The sequence below is a fragment of the Globicephala melas genome, chromosome 9, assembly GCF_963455315.2.
Source record: "Globicephala melas chromosome 9, mGloMel1.2, whole genome shotgun sequence".
NCBI lineage: Eukaryota > Metazoa > Chordata > Mammalia > Artiodactyla > Delphinidae > Globicephala > Globicephala melas.
Genome location: NC_083322.1, coordinates 13,776,939 through 13,799,052, shown reverse-complemented (window position 1 = coordinate 13,799,052; position 22,114 = coordinate 13,776,939). Strand labels below are relative to the sequence as shown.

The following is a 22,114-nucleotide window of genomic DNA, read 5'->3' as shown; positions in this document are numbered from 1 at the left end:
CACTGCAATGTTCTTATTTTAAGTGCTCCTTATTGGACAGCAGGCAGCAAAGGGGAAGGTCCGAGTCTACAGCAAACATTCCATCTTTCTAATGATATGTGAGCCTTAGAGCAGTGGGGTTTTTTAAGTTCCAGTACTCCTTTGAAGTCTGGCTATATGAATATTCTCCATATTTTTCCTTGCTCTTAAATTGAGATTTGGCTAATCTTTGCATGATGCTAAACACCCAGTCTGACTCATTAATTTTTCTGAACTAACTGAACTTTTGACCTAATTGGCTGGCTGATTAGGGATTACAGCCATATGTCCAGGTTTTTCTAAGCCAATTCTGACTTTCACTATGTTATCCCTCTGTTCCCATAAACTGTTGAAATATCCTAGTAATTCCAGTGTTTTGACAGCCACACTGCACTCCTCAGACTGCCGCTTTCTCCTGGAAAGTGGCACAGAAATCTGTCGGGCCACGTTTCCTGATTTGGGGTAAGGAAAATATGCTTCCCATATGGTTTCAGGCCATGAAAACAGACATAAAGAGTTTGTAAGTGCTTGGTGATGAGGTCTTGTCTCCATGGTGTGTCCCTTCCATCCCTATTTTTTATTTTTCTCTATTAGGCCATGGAATGGGATGAGGGATATGTCCAGGGGTCAGTTTTGACCAAGGAAAACCACATATCTGCACAGGGAACTGATTTTTGCCATTGTTACTTTTTTTGCTTTGCCTTGTAAGACAATTGTTCATGGTAGACTTAAAGGCCGAGCAGCTGAAGTGGGGAGAGGTGCAGTTTGGTTGGTTTTTTTTTTTTGGTGGGGGGATGCCCACGCTGCACGGCTTGTGGGATCTTAGTTCCCCAACCAGGGATCGAACCCGGACCCTAGGCAATAAAATGGCAGAGTCCTAATCACTGGACTGCCAGGGAATTCCCAAGGTGCAGTTTAAAAAAAATTTTACTGGGACTTCCCTGGTGGTCCAGTGGGTAAGACTCCGCGCTCCCAATGCAGGGGGCCCAGGTTCGATCCCTGGTGGGGGAACTAGATCCCGCACACATGCCTCAACTAAGAGTTCGCATGCCGCAAGGAAGATCCCGCACACCTCAACTAAGACTCGGCGCAGCCTAAATTAAATAAATTAATTAATTAAATTTTAAAAAAAGTTACTGATGGAAATTGTAGGTGGGGAAGGGTCATTTGGGCTACATCATCTCTAAGCGGACTTCCAGCTAAGAGATCTGAGGATGACTTGATCTCAAGCCTGTTATCAGGAGTTTACTGAGCTCTGTTCATGCCACTCCCTCACCTCTAGGCCTCCACCTCTTCAGTCCTTAGATGCCGTCAACTGGAAACTTTCTCTACCCTTACTTCTAGTGAACTCAATAATTCTGATTTCTAACAGGGCCAGAAGTGTGACTGCAAACCTGTGTCTTGGTTTTTAAAACGTGCTTTTCCCTTCAGGTACTCCACCTCAGCATTTTCAAGACTAGAGAAGTTGGGCATCAGACATCCCAAGGCTTCTCCTTTTATTGGAAACTTGACATTTTTCCGCCAGGTAAGGGCTGCCTTCCACTGTCTTTCGGCATAAGATGCTCTGAGCCCAGTGCAGCTTTACCCACAAAGCATTGCTCTCGTCTAGGTCGCCCACACCCAGGGAGGTCTATGTGCGAAGGCGCCACGGAATGAGCCTTCCTCTGCTTGCATCAATTCTTATGTGATGAGAATGATCCCTCACTGATCACTCGTCAATACATACTGAGTCCTGGTATCCATTCATTCATCCAAAAACCCAATTAATGAGTGTCTAAGGTGTGCCAGGCCCTGGAATGTGGAAGAAGTAGAAGTTGCCCATGCCCTAGCGCTAGCATGGGTGGTAGAGATGGTAGCTGCGGTTGTCCTTCAGAGGAGAGAGAGTTCCGTCAGGGCTAGAGTCATCCTGGAGGACTTCCTGGAGGAGGGAATCTGCAGGAGCGATAGACACAAAGACAAGGACACACACACCAGGTGGGGAGCAATGACGTGTGTGATTGCACCATGTGAGAAAGAGGGCACAGCTTGGGAAGCAGCATGGACTAGAAAGAGGAGATTGGGGAGTGCTAGGGAACACCACTGTGTGTGTGTGTGTGTGTGTGTGTGAGAGAGAGAGAGAGACAGAGAGACAGAGAGACAGAGAGACAGAGAGACAGAGAGACAGGCTAGAACACTGACAGTCCAGAAAGGCAAGTGAAGAACTGTGCGTGTCCCATCACTGGTGCATAGAAGTGGGGAGGGGGACACCAAAGAGGAAGATTTCTCTGCAAGGGGGAGGATTTAGGTCAGGTCTGTAGAATCCAACTGCTGTTGAGGTCTGTCTGGATGTGAAGTGGTGAGGGCTTGGCCCGGGTGGAGATGAGAGTGAAAGAGAAGAACAGCGGGGGCAAAATTAGTAACTCTTGTGGCGAATTAGGTGTGGAGGATTCAAGGGAGAATGGCCGTGAGTTGACAAAAATCAAAGTCGGGAGGTTGGCTGGTTTAAGGAGGTACCTTTGATTTGCCAAAGTAACATGGAGGTGGAAATGCCAGAGGGCATTTGGAGATAGGGGCCCAGGACTCTATCTTCGGAGGTTATTTTTTTTTCTCACGTTGGGTTTTCTCAGAAGCCAGATGATTTATTCTGCTAACTCCTGGGGGTGCTGCCACCAGACCCGACATCAGGAGCCTACAGATCCTGCATGTGAAGAGCCACTAAGCCAAACAAAGGCAGGAAGTATGAAATTGGGGCCAATCCTGATAATATCCCCTGAAGATCTCTTTAGGATTTCCCCACCCCTGCCCCCGGAAAGGCTGGCCCCTGGCGTTAGATAGAAAATAACATAGACTATTTCTGTCCTTTTTCCTTCCCATCTCAGTTTCTCTTCTGTTCCTTTCTGTCCCTTTCTCAGTCCAACACCCCTTTCCACTCTTCATTGCTGTTTCTCTCTTCCCAGCGTTCTTTTTAAACACCTCCTTCTCTCCTCTCTAGCTCAGGGGTGGCCAGGCCACAACTTTCAGCCCACAAACAGCATCTCATCAAGGCTCCCCATGAGCTCCTTGGAGCAAGTGTGAAGACATTTCTAAGTACCAAAACAGAACAACAGACCAGATAGGAAATTAAAGCAAATAAATGTCACATATTTCTGGGGGGAAATGATCAGTTGCCTTCAGTCAAGTAATTAATTTAGTCTCAGCATTTTGAGGAAAGCTGTATTCCCGTCGATGTGACAAGAACACTGTGCCCTGCCTCTGGATAATTTCCACATATGCTCCCTTTCTGCTCGTCATCCTTGTAGCTGCAAACCCTGCCCAGTTCTTGCTAGAACACAGTTATCTCACTGACCGTTTCTATAGTCACATGAGCTTTCTTTGATAGACGGCAAGCTTAGACGGCATAGGTAGATTTAATGAGCCTGGGACGGATTTCCATTAAGAGCACCCACCTCTTCTACCCCCCAACTCTCTACTCTCACCCACACGTCGTATATCTGCCTGACCACTCCATTCCCACAGCACAAGTCTAGAGCGTTTTCCTGTCCACTGGCTCCATCCCAACCTGAGAATATTTTCATGTTTACTTCTTTCCCACAACACGATGGATCCAGCCATCTCCAAGCCTTCACCCACACCATCCCCCTGTGTATATCTGCACACATACTCCACCCCTACAGCACAATGGGTCTAGCATTTTCTGACCCTCTACCCCTACTCCACCCCAGGTATATCTCCAGGAATCCTCCTTTCCCACCCCAAAGTGTGTCTAATATATAAAGTCGCTCTAAGGTTCTTATGCTTTGAATACGTTGATTTTAGTTAAAATTTAACTTGGATCATAATTCAGAATTTGTGATCATTTGGGTACACTCAGCAGACGTTTACGCATATAGTGGCTGTCAAAAGAGGTTTGGCCCCCAAAAATAATAATATAAACCAAATGGCAGAGGAGAATGTGAACATAGTTGAGAAAGCAAAAAATTTTCAAATATTTTAGCAGCAATTATACAAAAACAGGATAAGTACAGATGATCTCTTCTGTCCATTAAAGCAGAGCTGACTGAGACTTTCTCTTGGCAGTATTGTTTTTTCACGCAACTAGTGTTTTTTGTTTTGTTTTGTTTTGTCTTGCTGTACGCGGGCCTCTCACTGTTGTGGTCTCTCCCGTTGCGGAGCACAGGCTCCGGACGCGCAGGCTCAGCGGCCATGGCTCACGGGCCCAGCCGCTCCGAGGCATGTGGGATCTTCCCGGACCGGAGCACGAACCCACGTCCCCTGCATTGGCAGGCGGACTCTCAACCACTGCGCCACCAGGGAAGCCCATCACGCAACTAGTTTATTCTAATACTTCAAAATACTTGAAAACAATATAACTTCAATTCTTTTTTATTGTTTATGTAACTGTGTTCTCACTATTCCAGACTTTCTTTCTGAATAAGTTTGAATATTTGAAATGTTGTTTCATCTGATTCTTACTACAGTGCTCTGTTTGCTGCAGGGTTTCTGGGAAAGCCAGATGGAGCTCAGAAAGCAATACGGACCTCTGAGTGGGTAAGAGGGAAACTCCATTCTTCTACCATATATTTTGATTTGTGTGTGTTAAATTGATATGGAAGGAGGGACAAGAACGGGAATGTGGCATGTGTTTATAACTTCTGAGGATCCACAAAGCGAGTGCCCAGCAGTATAGACAGGGCTCCTAGAGAAGACCCCAGGGGTCCCCAGTGTGCACGGTGCTAGCCTGAAGAGCACCACTTCCCAGCCTCTAAACCCTGACCATCTGAGTCAGGCCCTGGCTGCCCTGACCATCTCTCACCGCTGTGCCAAAGGTGCGCTGCAAAGGACACAATGGCCGTCCACACCTCAGTCTAATTCGCCTTGACAACCCATGGCAAGTCTTTCCCCACGAACTTATCTAAACCTTACTTGGACCTGTAAAATATGCTGTCAGCTATATGGCCATATAATCTGTTATCCGACACAGTACACATCTGAAAGTTAAAGGGGATGCGATTCCCAATTACCCCATGACAACGGCAGAAACTAACAAAGACTGACCTGGATATACTGGGTCACGTGGTCACCCTAATTCTCAGCCACATAAAGGAATAGAGGCCTTCCCCTGATGTTTCCCGTATTTTCCCCCTTTATGCTTCAGAGTATGCTTCTTTAAAAAGAAAATTCGAGAATCTGACAAACAAACCCACGATCAGACCATTTACCCTATTCAAGACTGAACAGACTTGAATCATATTGATTCTCAGCACACATCCTTCCACACTGGAGTCCTAGACATTTTCCCTCAGCTACTGGATGGATGATTTTTGGTAGTTCTTTTCCAGATTTTCAGGTCTCTGATAACTTTTTTAGGTGCAGCGAAATTCTGTGGTGTCCCTACTGTATATCCTAACGGGGTCCAGTGGTTTGTGAGCCCTTCTATACACACGACATGACGGCTGCTCCCCCAGTGTTGATTTTCAAAAAGGATTCACTTGTATTCTTTGTGGAAATGCCAGGAGATCCATGGTTTTGGCCAAGTTCTCCTCAGTTTGCTATCACTCTTTAATTTACTATGTAACACTGCAAAGGTAGTACATGAAGATATTCTACTGGATGGTCTCTGATTAGTTTGTTATTCCTGGATAACAAACTACTCCAAAATGCAGTGATTTAAACACAATAAGTTATTATTGATCATGTGCCTAAGGGTTGGCTGGAATTGGCTGATCTAAGCTCGCCTCGCTGGGAAGCTCCGCTGGGCTTCCTGGTGCTTCTGCAGGTTCAGCTAGGGAGGTGGCTCATCTAGGCCAGGCCCAGCTGGGGCAGCTGTGCTCCACACACTTGTTTCATCCTCCTTGGAATGGCAGGCAAGCCAGGGCAGGCTCTTCTCATGGTGAAGGCAAAGGGTCAAGAGAGCAAGCCCCCAAATGCAAGAACATTTTAAGTTTCTGCTAACATTCTATTGGCCAAACCCAAAGTCAAGGCAGAAAGCATGCTCCGCGTGCAGTGAGTCCAAAACAAGTTACTTGGCCAAGCCCGACACTGATGGAGCAGGGAGATGTATTCCTCTAAAGGAAGAGTGGGGAGATGGTGCATATTTTTAGTAATAGGGGACTCCACCTCACTCTCTAAGACGCCTTTTAGCTCGGTCTTTACTTACTTTTTTTTTAGTTCATAGCTTCCTGCTTTAAGCATAAGAGGTACTCAAGAACTTATCTTTCCAACAGTCTCATTCTGCAGTTGACTTGACATTGACCTTGGAGACTGTCTCATACATTTCTGAGACATAGCACTGACTCAGAAGGACGGTGGCTTCCCCAGAATTAGATAAAGGCCTTCCTGAGTTTGAGTTCTAGGAATTACCTCCCTGGAGTACTTCTGTACAGATTTTCAGAGTACAGCCCTTGGGTATTTTAAAATAATTTTTAAATGTCAGATGAAGGGTTTAAATTGCACTGTATTAACTGGTGGATTGTGTGGTGGTGGTGGTGGTGGTGGTGGTGGTGGTGGTGGTGGTGGTGGTGGTGGTGGTGGGGTGTGTGTGTGTGTGTGTGTGTGTGTGTGTGTGTGTGTGTGTGTGTGTGTGTGTGTGTGAGAGAGAGAGAGAGAGAGAGAGAGAGAGAGAGAGAGAGAGAGAGAGAGAGAGAGAGAAACAACTGATTTCCTTGACAACAGGATGTCCAATCAACTTTCACCTCCAACTTTAACACAAGGTACCCTTTTCGTTTCAAGAAAACTTAAATCATAGAGAATGGTTTCAAGTGAGGTTGTAGAGAGAGAAATTGCAGTATCAACTCTGGTAAAAAGGGAAAACAATGAAAGGTGATGGCATAATTTCTTCATACAAAGCTATCAACTTTTTCTGCCTTAGAAAAAATGATGAGCCTTACTTAAAACGCTAACTTCTTTTTCAACGTGTCCACTGCTGGATTGAGAGGCACTGCAGTGGTGGGGTAAAGCCCTGTCTGAGCTCTGTAACCTGGGTGAGACTCAGTATGCTCACCTCTTCAGATGAAAGGGTTGAACTAGACTATATTTAAGGTCCTTTCTAGCCCTAAAAATGATTTTGTTACTGCTTAAATTTGAACAAAATGGTTTCACTGACTGGGAATGGCAAGGATGAACCATGATCAATGAAAGATCCTTCTTTTAGGAAATGATTTGGTTTGAATTGTCTTAACTTTTAGACTCCTTCTGTCATTAGGAAACATCATTGATCCCATATTGGTCCCCTTAAAATTGAAATAGTAGATTGATTCCTCATTTGACAAGTGAAACCCCATGCAGTTGATGCCATACAGAGATGCATGTGTCCTTAGATGACAGGGCAGTACTATACGTTGGGAGAATATATGGGCAGAGAGGGTCTTCTCTTTGCTCTGTACCTGAAAACCAAACCTGATGATTATTTATGCTTATTATCTGTTGTCACCATAGCAACTCAGTCAGAGTTTGGGTCCCCAAACTGGAAACCTGCTTCTTCCCCTTTTCCCTTTCCTGCTTTGAGGAAGGTAGTGCTGGAGAAGCCTTCTGCTGAGAGGGGTTGACAGCACCAATGCTTGTTACCATCACCATGACCACCACTGAGAATCCAGTGTCTTCAGCCAGTGTCTAATTATGCTGCCTTCTTTGCTAGGCCCTGTGCAAATAAAACTATGCACATTGTCTCTGGCTCCTTTGAACTTGACTGTAAAGCAGGAGGGCTGGCATGCACACCTATACAACTTTTCTTCACAATTCATGATTAGAACGCTCTTGAACTGCACGTTAGCTCAGCAGCCCCCTCCCTTACCCTCGAGGGGTATGTCCCAAGACCCCCAGTGGATGCCCGAAACCGCAGATAGTATTGAACCCTATGTAAATCATGCTTTTCCTGTACATACATACCAATGATAAAGTTTAATTTATAAATTAGGCACAGTAAGGATTAACAACAACAATGATGGAACAATTATAACAATATATTGTAATAAAAGTTATGTGAATGTGGTCTCTCTCTCTCTCAGAATACCTTACTGTACAAATTTAATGCCTTTCCATCTTAACTAAGCACTTATCAGGCACTGTGGCCGTATCTTTTACGGTTTGTGGTGTGGCAGCAAAACTAGCAGAAATTTCTTTTTCCTTCTTCACGATTTCATGGACGGAAGATGCGTTCTTACCGTAGATCTTGGCAACCTCCGCACAGGATTATTTTCTTTCCTTATTCAGTGGAGAACTTCCACCTTTTCACGGAAAGAAAACACTTTATAGCTTCTCTTCGGCATATCCAAATTGTCAGCATCATTACTCTTGTACCGTAGGGCTGTTATTAAGTAAAATAAGGGCTACTTGAACACAAGCACTGAGATACCACGACAGTCGATCTGGAAACTGATTTGGCTACTAAGTGACCAATGGGTGGGCGGGATATGCTGGACAAAGGGATGATTCACATCCTCGGCGAGTGGAGTTTATCACACTGCTGAGAACATTTTAACACTTAACCATTGAACACTTATGAAGTGTTTATTTCTGGAATTTTCCACTTAATGTTTTTGGACCACTGTTGACCACAGGTAACTGAAACCAGGGAAAGCAAAACTGCAGGTAAGCTGGGGACTAATGTACCCCTGGCAACATATTATGAAGAAAGAAAGGCTTTACTGCTTTAGATAACCTTCAATTAATGATTACTTGTTAACTCCTTCAGTCTGAGATTGAGCCCCAAACTGGATTTATATTCCTTCCCAAACCCTAAAAGAATAGTATCAACATAATCATCATACATTTGGGATTGAGTGTAAACAGGATAGAGATTATGTTCCCTCCAATTCGTGACTGACTTTGTAAGCCAGTGGATGACAAGCGTTTATTGTGCTGTTACCGTGAATTACTTAGAAATACATACACAGCAGCCTAAGTTCAGCTCACGTGCAACTCCTAAAGCCTCCTATCCAAAGCCCCTTTTCCCCTTATCTCATCTCTGCTGTAAGTGGTAGCTCTGCAGTTATTCTTTTATTTAGCCTCATCCCCATTTCTTTTTGCCTCCCGCATCGCTTTCATCTTGATTTCTAGTAGACCCTCAGTTCCGTCTTGTTGAATTTGACTTCCATGCTTCCTGGTATCCATCACCCATGCCCCTCCATTTGATTCCTGTATCCATCCCTTCATCAAGCCAGATTTGTTGAATAATCTTATAAACTCCCATTAGAACATCAGGTTGTAAGTAGATAAACATACACATTGCACATAATTCATAAAGTACAAAGACACAGAAAAAAAGTAAAATGGACTCCCACCTCGGACCCTCAGCCAGTTCCCCCAGAAGCAAACTCTGTTATCAATTTCTGAATTCTCAAATGAATAATATATGACAGATGTAGTTCTCCACCTTGCTTTGTTCATTAATGATATTGGGGAAACTGTTCCGTTTCAACACACTCATTCTTATTAAATGCTGTTCTATTTTTTTTAAAGATTCTACCGTAGGGATGTATGCTAATTTTAAAAGCAAGTTCTCAGTTGATGAATGCTTTTTGCTTTTATAAACAATACAGCAGTGAATATTCTTGTGTATACGTCATTATTATCTTGTGTAAGGATGTCTGTAGGATAAATTCCTCGAAATGGAGTTATCAGGTCAAAGGTTATCTACATTTTTATTTTGGTAAATATAGCTAAATTGCTCTCACTAGGGAGCAATTTACTCTCCCATAAATAAGCATATGAAGGCACCTGGTTTCCTCACACATTAAAAATGTGTGGTCACAATTCGAAATCTTTACCGTTTGATGGTAGTTTTAACTAGCATTTCTCTAATTATGAGAAAGTTTGAGCATCTTTTCATAGGTTTAAAATTTCTGAAGAATCCTTTGCCACTTTTCTATTGGGTTATTGATCTTTTCCTAATTTATTTGTAGAAGCTCTTTATTTATGAAAGAAAATAGCTCTTCACGAGGGGTCTGGGTCACTGGAAATCTTCTGCTTCTTCATTTAGTTGCTGATGGGAGTGTTCAGTTTGTGAAAATTCATGATCGGTACACTTTTCAATAATGTATATGATTCTTTTCTGTATACAAGTGTATTATACTTTAATAAAATGGGTTTTTAAAAGACTTGCAATGTTACCAACCTGCTTCAGTCAATATACAGTAATAATTCACCGTTAAAAAAAATAGCCCTTTATGTTTAATATATGTTGCAAACATTCTCTCCTTTTTATCACATCTTTGACTTTGTTTATTGTGTATCTCTTCCCATCAGAAAACATTTGTTTTTGTATTATTGAATTTAACCTATTTTAATGGTGTCTACATTTTGTATCTTACCCAGTAAGGCTTTCTCCACTAAGGATATATATGTTTAAACTTCCATTTTTTTCTAGTATTTTTTATTTCATTTAAAAATTTAGATATTTGATCCACCAGGTATTTATTTGAGGGTAAGGATGGAGGTAGGGATCCACCCTCATTGTTTCCAGATGGTGGCGTTCCTTCTGGAAATGCATCCTTTCCCAATTGATTTAAAATGTCATTTTTATCATTTACTGGTTCCTATATGTATTTCTGACTTCTCTGCTCCATTCTTCTGCTTGATCATAGGCTAGTGTCACGCTGAATACTCTCGTTTGGTACCTATAGCACCTTCTTATACCTAGCAGCAACAGAGTATTCTAAGAACATCTCTGTAAGTATCAGAAGCTAAAGCAGTCTATCTCCCAGGGAACCTTAGGTCTCTGCACTTAAAAAAAAAAAAATCAATTTAGCAAATATAAAGATTTTAGCATAAAGGGCCCGGCACTTAGACCCAAAGTTCACGCCCACAGGAGGTAGATGTGTCTCATATGCCTCCAACTTGGAGGTTCTCAGCACCATGTTTTATTTAACTACCCAGCACGTATGAACTAATAACACCTTGTCGCCAGGCAATGAGGAAGCTGAGGACTTTGGGATACATACGAAAAAACATGTGGCATCAGCAAAGATAACAGTAGGATCGTTCAGACATTTTTTTAGGCTCATTTAAGATTCCATTCCAGGAGGAGAGCGTGTGCTCCGGAACTAAGGTGTGAAAACTTCTCACGTAAGCGCTCTTCACCATCGTGCTTGCGTACTATTTAGATGAGGTTGAAGAGCCACATAGAGATGGTTTACTTAAATGCAGTCATATGTCTCTGTCATCAACACGTGGGAGGTTTGCTGGCTTACTTCCATAGATCCAGAACTCTGGGAACTGAAAGGCCCCTAAGGACTCAGCCTGTTGCACCCTGTGTCACGTGACTGCTCTTTGCTTTAGAAGACACTGAGGCATCTGAATATGCTGGACTTGAAAATGAGGGAGAGGATGGGTGGGGGGGAACTATGGCCGATCTGTTGGAAAAAATACAAGTATTCAGACTCACACTGGGCAGCTGGTATGGGGAGGTGGTTCTTGTTTTTAAACTGGACTGAGCTCCATAGAATCATAGATGTTGAAGAAAGGCAGAAATCTTAGGTTGAAGTGAAGCCACAGTTGCGAAACTGCCTCCCAGACAATGCGCAGAAGTCAAACTTTTAAGTTTCTGCTAATAGGGAGTGCACGCCTCAGAATGAGACTCACTTACTGAGTGACCTAAAAATGCAACTCCGTTTTCAGAGGAATTGATGAAAATGAAAACACACCATGATCACTGAGAAACCACAGTACCCTTGAAACTGTGGAATGGGGTACAGAAATCCTAAATTATCCTCACATTTCTGGCCATAACGCTAGACTGGGGGCAATATTGGGGTCCCCTAGCTTGGTAAAAGCGGAATCTTTTATGAGTGTTGAAAGCAAAGCTTAGGATCACTGGCTTCAAGTCATTTGAGTCTGAAACCAAAATGAATATGACACCTGATGGTCCCTATGTCGTAATTACTGAGAATCATTTCAGTCAGTTAAATATCAATAGGCTCACCGGTCAATATAGATCAATCGCTAACACTCAGCCCTTTAGGCTACACTTTTAAGTGAGTGTTTATTAAAGCGTTACTGTACTTTAGGGGGCACCTTATTGTATAAGAGCAAGTACCCTGACAAAATGGGCTGATTTGTTTTCTAGGAGGCCACTGAGAATAGGATGAAAGGTGCCAGCAGGAATATATTTGACTGTTATCACTGATCCAAATGCAGAGCCCAACAGGTAGAATTATCGAAGGAACAATGGTCCTCAGACAACTAGGCGATTTAGACCAAAAAGAGTAAGAAGAATTCTGTTAGAGCCCCAGTTTTCTCAAATGAAACTTTAATAGACTCATTACTACAAAGCTTCCTTCTTCCTTATGGTTTAAGGCTTCTTCCTCGTCTTCATCCAAAGACCCTTCTGAAGAGTACCCAGTTTTCTGGCCTTCTGACCTCCTCCTTTACCCCTTATTTCATACCACTTTCTTGCCCCCCATCTTCACTCTACCTGCAGGTGACGGTTGCTGCATATTTTAGTGACTACTGCTGTCCAAGTTTTTGTGACCCACTCTCCTAAAGACCAAGAGCCTATATTTAATTCCTCTTGTTTGGGTAGAATAACGTCAAATAGAGCATGCCAACTTACGATAGAAAACTGGGGTTTAAACTTCAGCTCCGACTCTCTTTCTATCTACCACCTGTTAGCTTAATGGATTTGGGCCAGTCACCTCCCCTCTTGGAACCTCAGTTTTCTCAGATATAAAACGAGGGGCCTTGAACTAGATCAGTGACTTTGTTTAATTATAAGCCTCAGTAAATAATATATTTCACATTATGAGCCTGTACACACACCCCTGAAATAAAAGTTTTACTAAATATCTTTTACTATAAAAGATCCACTTGGATCTATTCTATTCTCCTACTCTGTTCTATTCTACTCTATTTCATGAAAAAACAAAACAAATACAAGCTGGTCACAACCCACAAAATTGGTTTCATAACCACTAGTGAGTCAAGGTGAGCAATTTGAAAAGCAAAGGTCTAGATGATATCTGACATCCTTTCCAGTTCAAAACTAGGTGACTCAACTCCAAAAGTCTACATTAGAAAAATTTTATAAGCCCCTGGTTTTGCTCCAGTGTGGTTTAAGATTCTGAGAAATTTCTGACAAAAGAGATTTTGTCAGCTGCAGTAGAATCTAAGATGAAACACTATTCCTCCAGGGATGGGGCTCTTGCACTATGTGGACCTGGGCAGAGACCTTGCTGCTCGATAGTCATTCCTTCTTCTTTAAAATCATAAGTTGAAGCATTACCAGAATCTTACAAGCTAAAAACCTTATCAAAACATATTAGTTGACAATATAAAACATCTCTCCCTAAGATTTCTGCATTGATTGTAAATGTCTAAGTAAGTAATTATGTGGATGCCCTATCTTAGCTAGGTGTGCCCAGTGGATGGCTTAGTTCCAAGAGGTGGGGCGGCAGGAGGGAATGGCTTAGGGACCGGAAATCGCCCCATTCCCTGGGATGTCTGGGCATGGAAACCCGACCAGGCTGTGTGTGCTGACAGAGCAGGTTCCCGCTGATGAGCAAAGCACAGCATTGAAAGGGGAAGAAATTGACAACTCCCCATTCCAGTAATCACTGGACGGTCCAGGAGAAAATTGCCCACAGAGAAGGTGTTGGCTGGATGGTGGTCAGGAGTCCACTAAAGCAGGAATCAAGAAGGCCTGTCGGGCTTCCCTGGTGGCGCAGTGGTTGACAGTCCGCCTGCCGATGCAGGGGACACGGGTTCGTGCCCCGGTCCGGGAAGATCCCACATGCCGCGGAGCGGCTGGGCCCGTGAGCCATGGCCGCTGAGCCTGCGCGTCCGGAGCTTGTGCTCCGCAATGGGAGAGGCTCGCGTACCGCAAAAAAAAAAAAAAAAAGAAGAAGGCCTGTCAGTGGACATTAGGGCCCAACTAGGGGGTGATCTGGGCCCTGAGAAGAGAGTCTGGCAGGAGAACAAGCAGGGCCTCAGTGGGAGGAGCCTGGGGAAAAAGTCATGTGCAGATAACCAGTCCTAAGAGTGAGAGCATGATGTGGGGCCCAGGACTCAGAAACCAGCCCCAATCCCTGTTATCAGCTGGGGACAAAAGGTCCATCCTGGCTGGGACAGAACGAGGCCGAGGATGCTAGGGACTGGTCCACCTCTAGGGGCAGCTGGACTGGGGGTGGGGGATGAGCACCCAGCTGGGAAGGCAGCCACAGATCTTCAGTTTTGCATTCCTTGACGTGTGTTTCCAAAATCCACCAGTATATCAGGTTCAAAGTGGAAGGGGGTTCATGCTCCATCAGGGACAATCAGATCTGGTATCAACAACCTCTTTATGCCCCCAAATGACAGCCCTGCACAGATGTGTTCCCAAACAATAGAACATCTCAAATTACAATTGCGTAAAAGCTGTCTCTAGTTAATATTTTCGAATAATGAATTTCATATTTAATTGTATTGTACCTGCAACAGATCCAAGTTGTTCAACCCAGAATGCAAAATAGAGTTATGTAACATAGTCATGAATCACTGTGGCATTTGCCAAGGCGTTCTCCCATCTGGAAGTAGGTCCAGAGAACAAATGGCACTACGCATATATCTTCTGTCAAGAACTCTTTTGCATAGATAATCTCAAAAATTGCACACATTTACCCAATTCTTATGGCTCTTAACCCTAATTAACTGAGAATGCAAACAGCTTTCCCATTCTATTCAAAAAGACGAATGACGAACCATCTTTGATTTCGTAATTAAAAGAAAATCTTTGCTAAATTCAAAGAAGCAACAAATTCCCAATTCCCATGAAGCTTAAAGTTCCTCTTTGATCACTATTTTGTGAGCAGAAAAACTTTTCCCAAACAAATTCTCAGAACCCTTGAATTATTAAAAAAGTTTTAAATTGTGTTCCTCACGTAGGGCAAAAGGCGACAGCAATACATGTATAAACTAAATCACTTTAGATACACAGTGTAAACTTTGAAACAAAAAAAAAAGTCATACACCATCACACAAACATTTGAAATTCTACTGAAGTGTGAGTAATCAAAGTTTATCTTTAAAATGGAACATGTTCTCCGTTCTTCCTCAGGACCCTTAAATCTTTCAGAGTTTGGGTTGTTTACTATGCTTTCCAATTCTTCCTGGTCAGTCTTATGTGTAACATTTCTGCAGCTGTGCACATGCAGTAATTCCCAGCAAGGCACTGCCAAGTTTTATGATGCCTACATACCTGGGGCAGATCATAGAAATCTAACTACTCAAATAAGTGCCTTGGGGGCTTCCCTGGTGGCGCAGTGGTTGGGGATCCGCCTGCCGATGTAGGGGACACGGGTTCGAGCCCCGGTCTGGGAGGATCCCACATGTCGTGGAGCATCTAGGCTCGTGCGCCACAACTACTGAGCCTGCGCTCTAGAGCCCGTGAGCCACAACTACTGAGCTTGCGGGCCACAACTACTGAAGCCCGCGCGCCTGGAGCCCGTGCTTCGCAACGGGAGAGGCCACCGCAATGAGAGGCCCGAGCACCACAGTGGGGAGTGGCCCCCACTCGCTGCGGCTGGAGAAAGCCCATGTGTAGCAACAAAGACCCAACGCAGCCAAAAATAAATAAGATAAAATAAATTAAAAAAAAATAAGTGCCTTGATTAATTTTCGCATCTCAAGACCATGCCCCTAACAACCTCTCCCCCATCTCGCCCACAAGCTGCAAGAATTTTGCAACCCACTATATCAACTTTTCCATTCTGGGTGAGGCTCTCAGTTTATTGGCCTGTTTTAAAAGGCTTGACTCTCTGACATATTCCCCAGGCTCCCCACATTAACCACTAAGGAGGCACTGTTAGCAGATGATTCTATTTTTGCCTCTGCTTAAAGCAGAACTTACTAACCTTTGCCCTGAGTGCACGGCTGGTGGATGGCCTGTCCCCGCATGGTAGGTGGACATGGGAAGTGTGGTCTGTTGTGTTACAACACCCACTGGCACCTACTGATACTACTCAGACTACGGGGGAAGTGGGCATCCAGGTATTAATCGAAACTACTGCCCTTCACAACTGGACCCCCAGGGGAAGGGAATCCAAGCCCTCCCTAGTTTGTCCCCCTCTATCTTCTCCATTGCTAACGCAGTACCTGGGGCATATGACCCACCAGAGAGGCAGTTCTTCAGTGGACTTTCCATTTGCCTTTGAAAGTTGTCTGTAACTCTTCAGGTTCTCCTCTCCATCTCACTGCCAGACCACAGGGTGTTTCTTATGATGGACATGGCCCCTGGATCCTTCCGAAAGACTCCAGCCCGAAGATTCTTAACTGATTCCCCCAAATCTTAGACTTCTCTGCTAGAGTTTGGGTTCTCCAGACCACCCCACGAGCAAGAAGCCTCAGCTCTTTATCCTCCTTAGGCTGGGGGCCCACTGTAATGCTTTATCTCCAACCCTGAACGGATGCTTAGAATCCTGAGTTCCTCCCTCCTCCAGTCCATACTTGTTAACGAGTACCAGGCTTCAGGGCCTGAGCACTCACAACTGACACCCACGGAATAAAGACTGCATCTCAGTAATCGGAATGGGGTTTCGTGCTTCTACAACATGGTCAGCAAGAGGCACTCTATGACCCACGGCCGTGGGATGGATGGGTCCTCTGCTTCCTAGCCACCTCCAGATGTTGAGGATGGCATGAAGAACTTTTGGCTGGAGGACTTTGTTTTCTTGTGTTAAAGTACAAACGACATAACATTGCTCATCCTAGACATTTTTTTTTTTTTTTTTTTTTGCGTTATGTGGGCCTCTCACTGTCGTGGCCTCTCTTGTTGCGGAGCACAGGCTCCGGACATGCTGGCTCAGCGGCCATGGCTTATGGGCCTAGCCGCTCTGCGGCATGTGGGATCTTCCTGGACCAGGGCACGAACCCGTGTCCCCTGCATCGGCAGGTGGACTCTCAACCACTGCGCCACCAGGGAAGCCCCATCCTAGACATTTTTCAACGTATAGTTCAGTGGCGTGAAGTACGTTCACATTGTTGTGCAACCATGACCAACATTCAGCTCCAGAGCTCTTTTCATCTTGAAAAATGGAAACTCTATACCCATTAAACAATAACTCCCCATTCCCCCCTTTCCCTAGCCCCGGGCAACTACCATTCTACTTTCCGTCTCTGTGAATTTGACTAGTCTAGGTACCTCATATTGGTGGAATTGTACAGTATTTGCCCATTTGCGACTGGCTCATTTCACTCGGCATGATGTCCTCAGGGCTCATCCATGGAGCATGAATCAGAATTTTCTTCCCTTCTAGGGTTGTATAATATTCTATTGTACGTATATACCACATTTTGTTTGTCCATTAATCTGTCGATGGACACTTGGGTTGCTTCCACCTTTTGGCTATTGTGAACAACGCTGCTATGAGCACCAGTGTACAAATCTCTCTTCAATACCTCCCTTTCCGTTTTTTTTTTTTTTAGATCTGTTGAATATATCCAGAAGTGGAATTGCTGGATCATATGTTAATTCAATGTTTAATTGTTTGAGGAACTGCCATACTGTTTTCTGTAGCAACTGCATTTGGAGTTGCAATGCTTTGTTGTTCCTTTTGACAGTGACTGAGTGGCCATTACTTCTTGCCTTCAAACCTCACAAGTGAACTCTAGAAGAAATATAAACTTCTCCCTGTGCTCGGGAACCTAACTGGTCAGTGTGAGTGACACGTTTCTGATCAGAATGCAAGGCCCCCGTGATCTGGCCCCAACTTCCTGTTGACTACAAGCCAGTGAGCACATTCTTTACCAGACTAGCCCTGTTATCAACAAATGCTTGTACTGCACCATAAATTCAGTTCGTTTTAATAAATTCCCAGTAGTCCTTACCCAGAGCCCTTTCTCGCCTTATCTCACTCCTCTCTGCCAGGCCCTTTACAATTTATGTGTTTGCTTTTCGATTCTGCTTTCAGCCCCCTCCAAGTTTCCTCTTTCCCACCAGGTCACGGTGGCCTTTGTGTCTCATATAAATTTAGCCTTCTCTGTCTGGGACTCTTTCTTGTTCACTGGGCCCACACTTCTCTCCCTGGCACCAGCCCTTCAATCTCCGGGCTTCCTACCTAAAGTAATTTGTCAAGATCATGTCCTTGTCATTTGTGGCTTATGAGTTTTCCCTCTCTGTGTTTCTTTCACTCAGTCTTTTCACCGTTTTCAAGGCCTGTGTTCCAGCTTTGTGGCCCTTTGCTGGAGGAGACATACTGAATCCCCCCGGTCCCCCCAGGACACAGCATGCGCTCTCACTGAGAGGCTAGCTAATTCCATGCTATCCAGGTAAAGGAGAGCTGGCAGGTGGCCCGTGGACCCAGGCACATAGGCTTGAGAAAAAGTTTAGGAGTTTTGGCTGAAATATTGAAAGGGAGACTATAGAGGCTGACAATATGCTAGGAAAGTGTGAGGACAACCTCTCTGCAGTGGCAGGAGAGGAGATGGACCTAAGGAATGGTGCTAAGGAAGTGGGTTATTGTGCAGATGCACAGAATAGAGAAGGGCAAGGTGAGGGATGAAGGGGGAGGATGGAATCTATAAAAGACGAACAAGCAACCACTCTAACAGCCCAGGTGAGTGATGACAGTGATTTGGATCATCAGAAACAGAAGGAAAAGAGAGGGAGACTTTTATAAAGGAAATGTGCTGTACAGCAGAATTGAACTACTCACTGATGATAAGGATAAAGACGACTAGTCAACGTTAGTCACTGAGGTTGGCTTTGAATTCTAGAGACAAAACGGTCATTCCCACCATCATGAGGAGATGGAACATGGCAGAGGGAGAGACAGCTCCATCCTTGCCACCATAAGTTGTAGCTACAACTGCGACATTGGGTCCAAGTTGGCTTGGGAACAAAGCACTCGAAGGATTACCTGGCCACACTGGGAAGGAGTGGGGAGGGGGTGAGTCCCAGCCCACGCTTGGAATCTGGAATCTTCCGCCTCTCATCCTTCAGTGGCATTTCCCACAGTGTGTTCTTTGGACCATTTCCATTGAGAATAATAATTGTTCCGTGGAAATAAAGTGAGGAGTTCCCCTTGGCCAATTGCTGGAAACACTGGGCTAGTCAAAGGAACACAGGTCTCTTTATTGCAGGACTTCTCAGAACTGTTCACATAATAATGTGCATGGAAAATCTCCAAGTGAGAAATTTAGTATGTAGTGTGTTTATTTGACCACAGACGTTTTTTTTTTTTTTTTTGCTTGCTGGAATATCTCTTGGGACTAGACTAGAATATGGAGAACGGGCATTGAGAGAAAACACTGATCTAATAAGCGGTAGCATTTTACTCCTAAAGAATTCCACATTGAAAACAGGCATCGATAAGAAGAGTTTACTTCACCATCGTAAATTATCAGTGTTGCCACCAGTAATTATTAATCACCTCCCTTTCAAGGTTGTGTGGGTGTATGTGTGTTTATTCTGTGGCGCTGTGGAGAACTGGGGACACACTGCCACATGTTCTGCGTGTTTATTGATTCCCTTTTAGCCCCACACCTTTTCCTCTCCCCTTCTATCCCCAGAACACAACCATTCCATTGTTCCATTGTGCTTAATGTGTATTTTTTTGGTGCAAATTCTTGCAAACTGGGTAATATGGTCTCATGTATGTTTTCTTTAGCTTACACCAATGGTAGTGTCACATAGCTCGTTCTATCCTTTAGTTTTTTTCACTTAGTGCTATGCTTTGAATCTCCATCACGATGTTGTGCTCCCATGGAGTCTGTTGCCTCTGGCTACCGCCTATCACTGCAGCAATTCTCCACCGGGCTTACCCACCCAGTTTCCCAGCGGGGGGGGACACCCAGTGGCGTCCAGCAAACAACGCCGCAGTGGACATCCTTTTCTGGGCCCTTTCTGGCCCCGTGCGTGCTGTGTGTCCTGCTTTTATGACGGTAAGAGAGAGATATCTTTGTTCCCTGGGGCCACTTACGTAGTAAATTATTACTCCATAGCAGGTTTCCAGTGCTCTGTCTGGGTCTTGTCCTTTCACTACCATCCCAACAACCTTTCGAGTTTACCTGGGCTGACTGCATGAGCTTCAGTTTATATAGAAACATCAGTGCCTTTAAGACGAGAATGACACGTGATCAGTAAGAGGCGAGCACGGGGCTATGTGGGTTCTCCTTGTTAATCCAAAGCCTTTTTCTGTCCCACTGTCCCTTATTGTTGTTCCTTGGACACTCCCCGAACTCCTGCTTTTGGACTCCAGCCCTAACAACACGTCACGTACTGTCTACTGTACTGCTGTCCTGCTAGAGCACAAACTCCATGAGGACAGGTACTCTGTCTCTTATTTGCTGGGATATTCCCAGGGCCTAGAACAGAGTCTGACACGCAAAAAGTGCTCAGGAACTATCTGCTGAATAACCAAAGGAATCTCCTCTGAGCACAAGCCTTTCAGAACAAATTTGTCCCCAAGAAAACCTCAAACAGGAAGGTCTAGTTATGTTGCTGATTTTGGTCATTTGTATTATTTCTCTGGGACATAACGAAAGGACTTGGGGGAAGTCTCTTGTCCTAAAATCAAGGCTTTGGGTAGAAGAGTCTGTAATCTCTCCCCATCAGTGACCTACGCTCCATCAATCCAGGAGTTAGCCCATAACAGTACAAAATTGACTTACTACCATGTCAGGCCATCTTGGATATACAGGGTAAGGTGAAGGGCAGGCTCTTATGACGCACTGGCTGGGCCGCACTCACTCAGACCATTGGTATCCCTCCCCAGGGGCCACCCTCTCCTCTAGCCTAACTCTTAGGGGTCTGCCTAGGGTGCCAGAAAGAGCACTGGATTCGGAGGCAGAGCTGGGTCTGGTCTGAGCTCAGCTCTTCCCAGCTGTGGGACTAGAACGAGTGACTTAACCACCATCTTCGCCTTTAAAAATACCTGAGCGCCTGCCTACCTCCCAGGTCTCATGTGAGACTAAAGGAACTATCAGTGCTCTCCATGAGCACAGCCCGCCCAGGGAGCAGGGATCCTGGCCATGATGCCTCAGCCCACCAGGGCGGGCTCTGAAAGGCCCTCTTGCAGCCACCTGCCATCCCGGGGCAGAGCTCACAGCAGGAGCCCATCCCTAGCCAGCTCTGGGGTGAACTTGCCCAGTTCCTGTACGTGGGTACTCAGAAAAATTGGGGAGGCATTTCTCTGGCCTTTCATGCCTCCTCCTGGCTGTGGGGCTACTCTAGGCAGATGGCCTGTGTCCAGGCACTGCCCACCCAGGCATCTCACCTCTTTGGATCTCTATTTTCCTAGCTATGAAATGGGGGCATTGGGCTAGAATGATCATCTTGAAGCTTCCTTCTATTTCTAAAATACTATGATCTGTGCTTTAATTATCCCCCCGCCTCTTGTTTCTCTCCAACTGCGTCTAAAATTCTTTGGCCATTAAATTCTCCATTCTCGAGAGTTCCACATCTGGGCTTTCTAATTATACCTAGCCCAGGACAGCACATTCCTCTGACGGCCTGGGGTTCCTGGTCACAGTGTCTTTTCAGAACTGATTCTAGCTTTTGCCAAGCCCCTCAGTTCATACTGAGTCCACATATCATTGGGGGAGGGGAGATTTTGCTACGTACTCTCACACAAATATATGTCCTGCACATATTCTATGTGATAGGACACACACACGCACACGTATACACACACACAGAGCTCTCTCTGATGCCTGAGAAGCTACATGCCTGGGCATAACCGTGTGGGCACAAATATTCTGGGACAGCCAAATGACTATTTTAATGTTTCTCCGTCCCTGCAGTGCCATCTGACTATTTATTTAGTAGCTTGATGCTGTTTGCATGAACAATTTTGCCTTATAGGCAAAGTTCTTCATGTTTATGATTCTTACTGTGAAAAAAATTGCTTGCCTAACATCTGTTCTGAATTTGTGTTTTCTTTCTTTTTATTTATCTGTTCCCTATTGAATTCCATTTGCGCCAAGGACAGTAACTTGAACTGGAATCGTCAGTGTCCTTCAGGATTTCTATACAATACACTTCAATACATCTCTTAATTACTCTTTTTTTATTGTTATGAGATATACATATATATCCATAGTCATGCAGGCAGATTGGTTTGTAGCTTACCTCTGCCTGTCCCCCTCTGGGGAATAAGTTTTATTAACTGAATAAATTAAATGGGCAGGTATATCCAATAGAGTAGAGAGG

General features: G+C 44.6%; 1 protein-coding gene across 1 annotated transcript in view; it reads left to right on the top strand.

Moving 5' to 3' along the window:
* The window catches only part of TBXAS1 (thromboxane A synthase 1), a 151,423-nt gene that overhangs the window by 34,097 nt on the left and 95,212 nt on the right, over positions 1-22,114 (top strand). The window contains exons 2-3 of the mRNA XM_030853987.3: positions 1,450-1,543; positions 4,493-4,545. Of these exons, the coding sequence (XP_030709847.1) occupies positions 1,450-1,543; positions 4,493-4,545 (147 nt within the window). The remainder of the gene's footprint in view (positions 1-1,449; positions 1,544-4,492; positions 4,546-22,114) is intronic.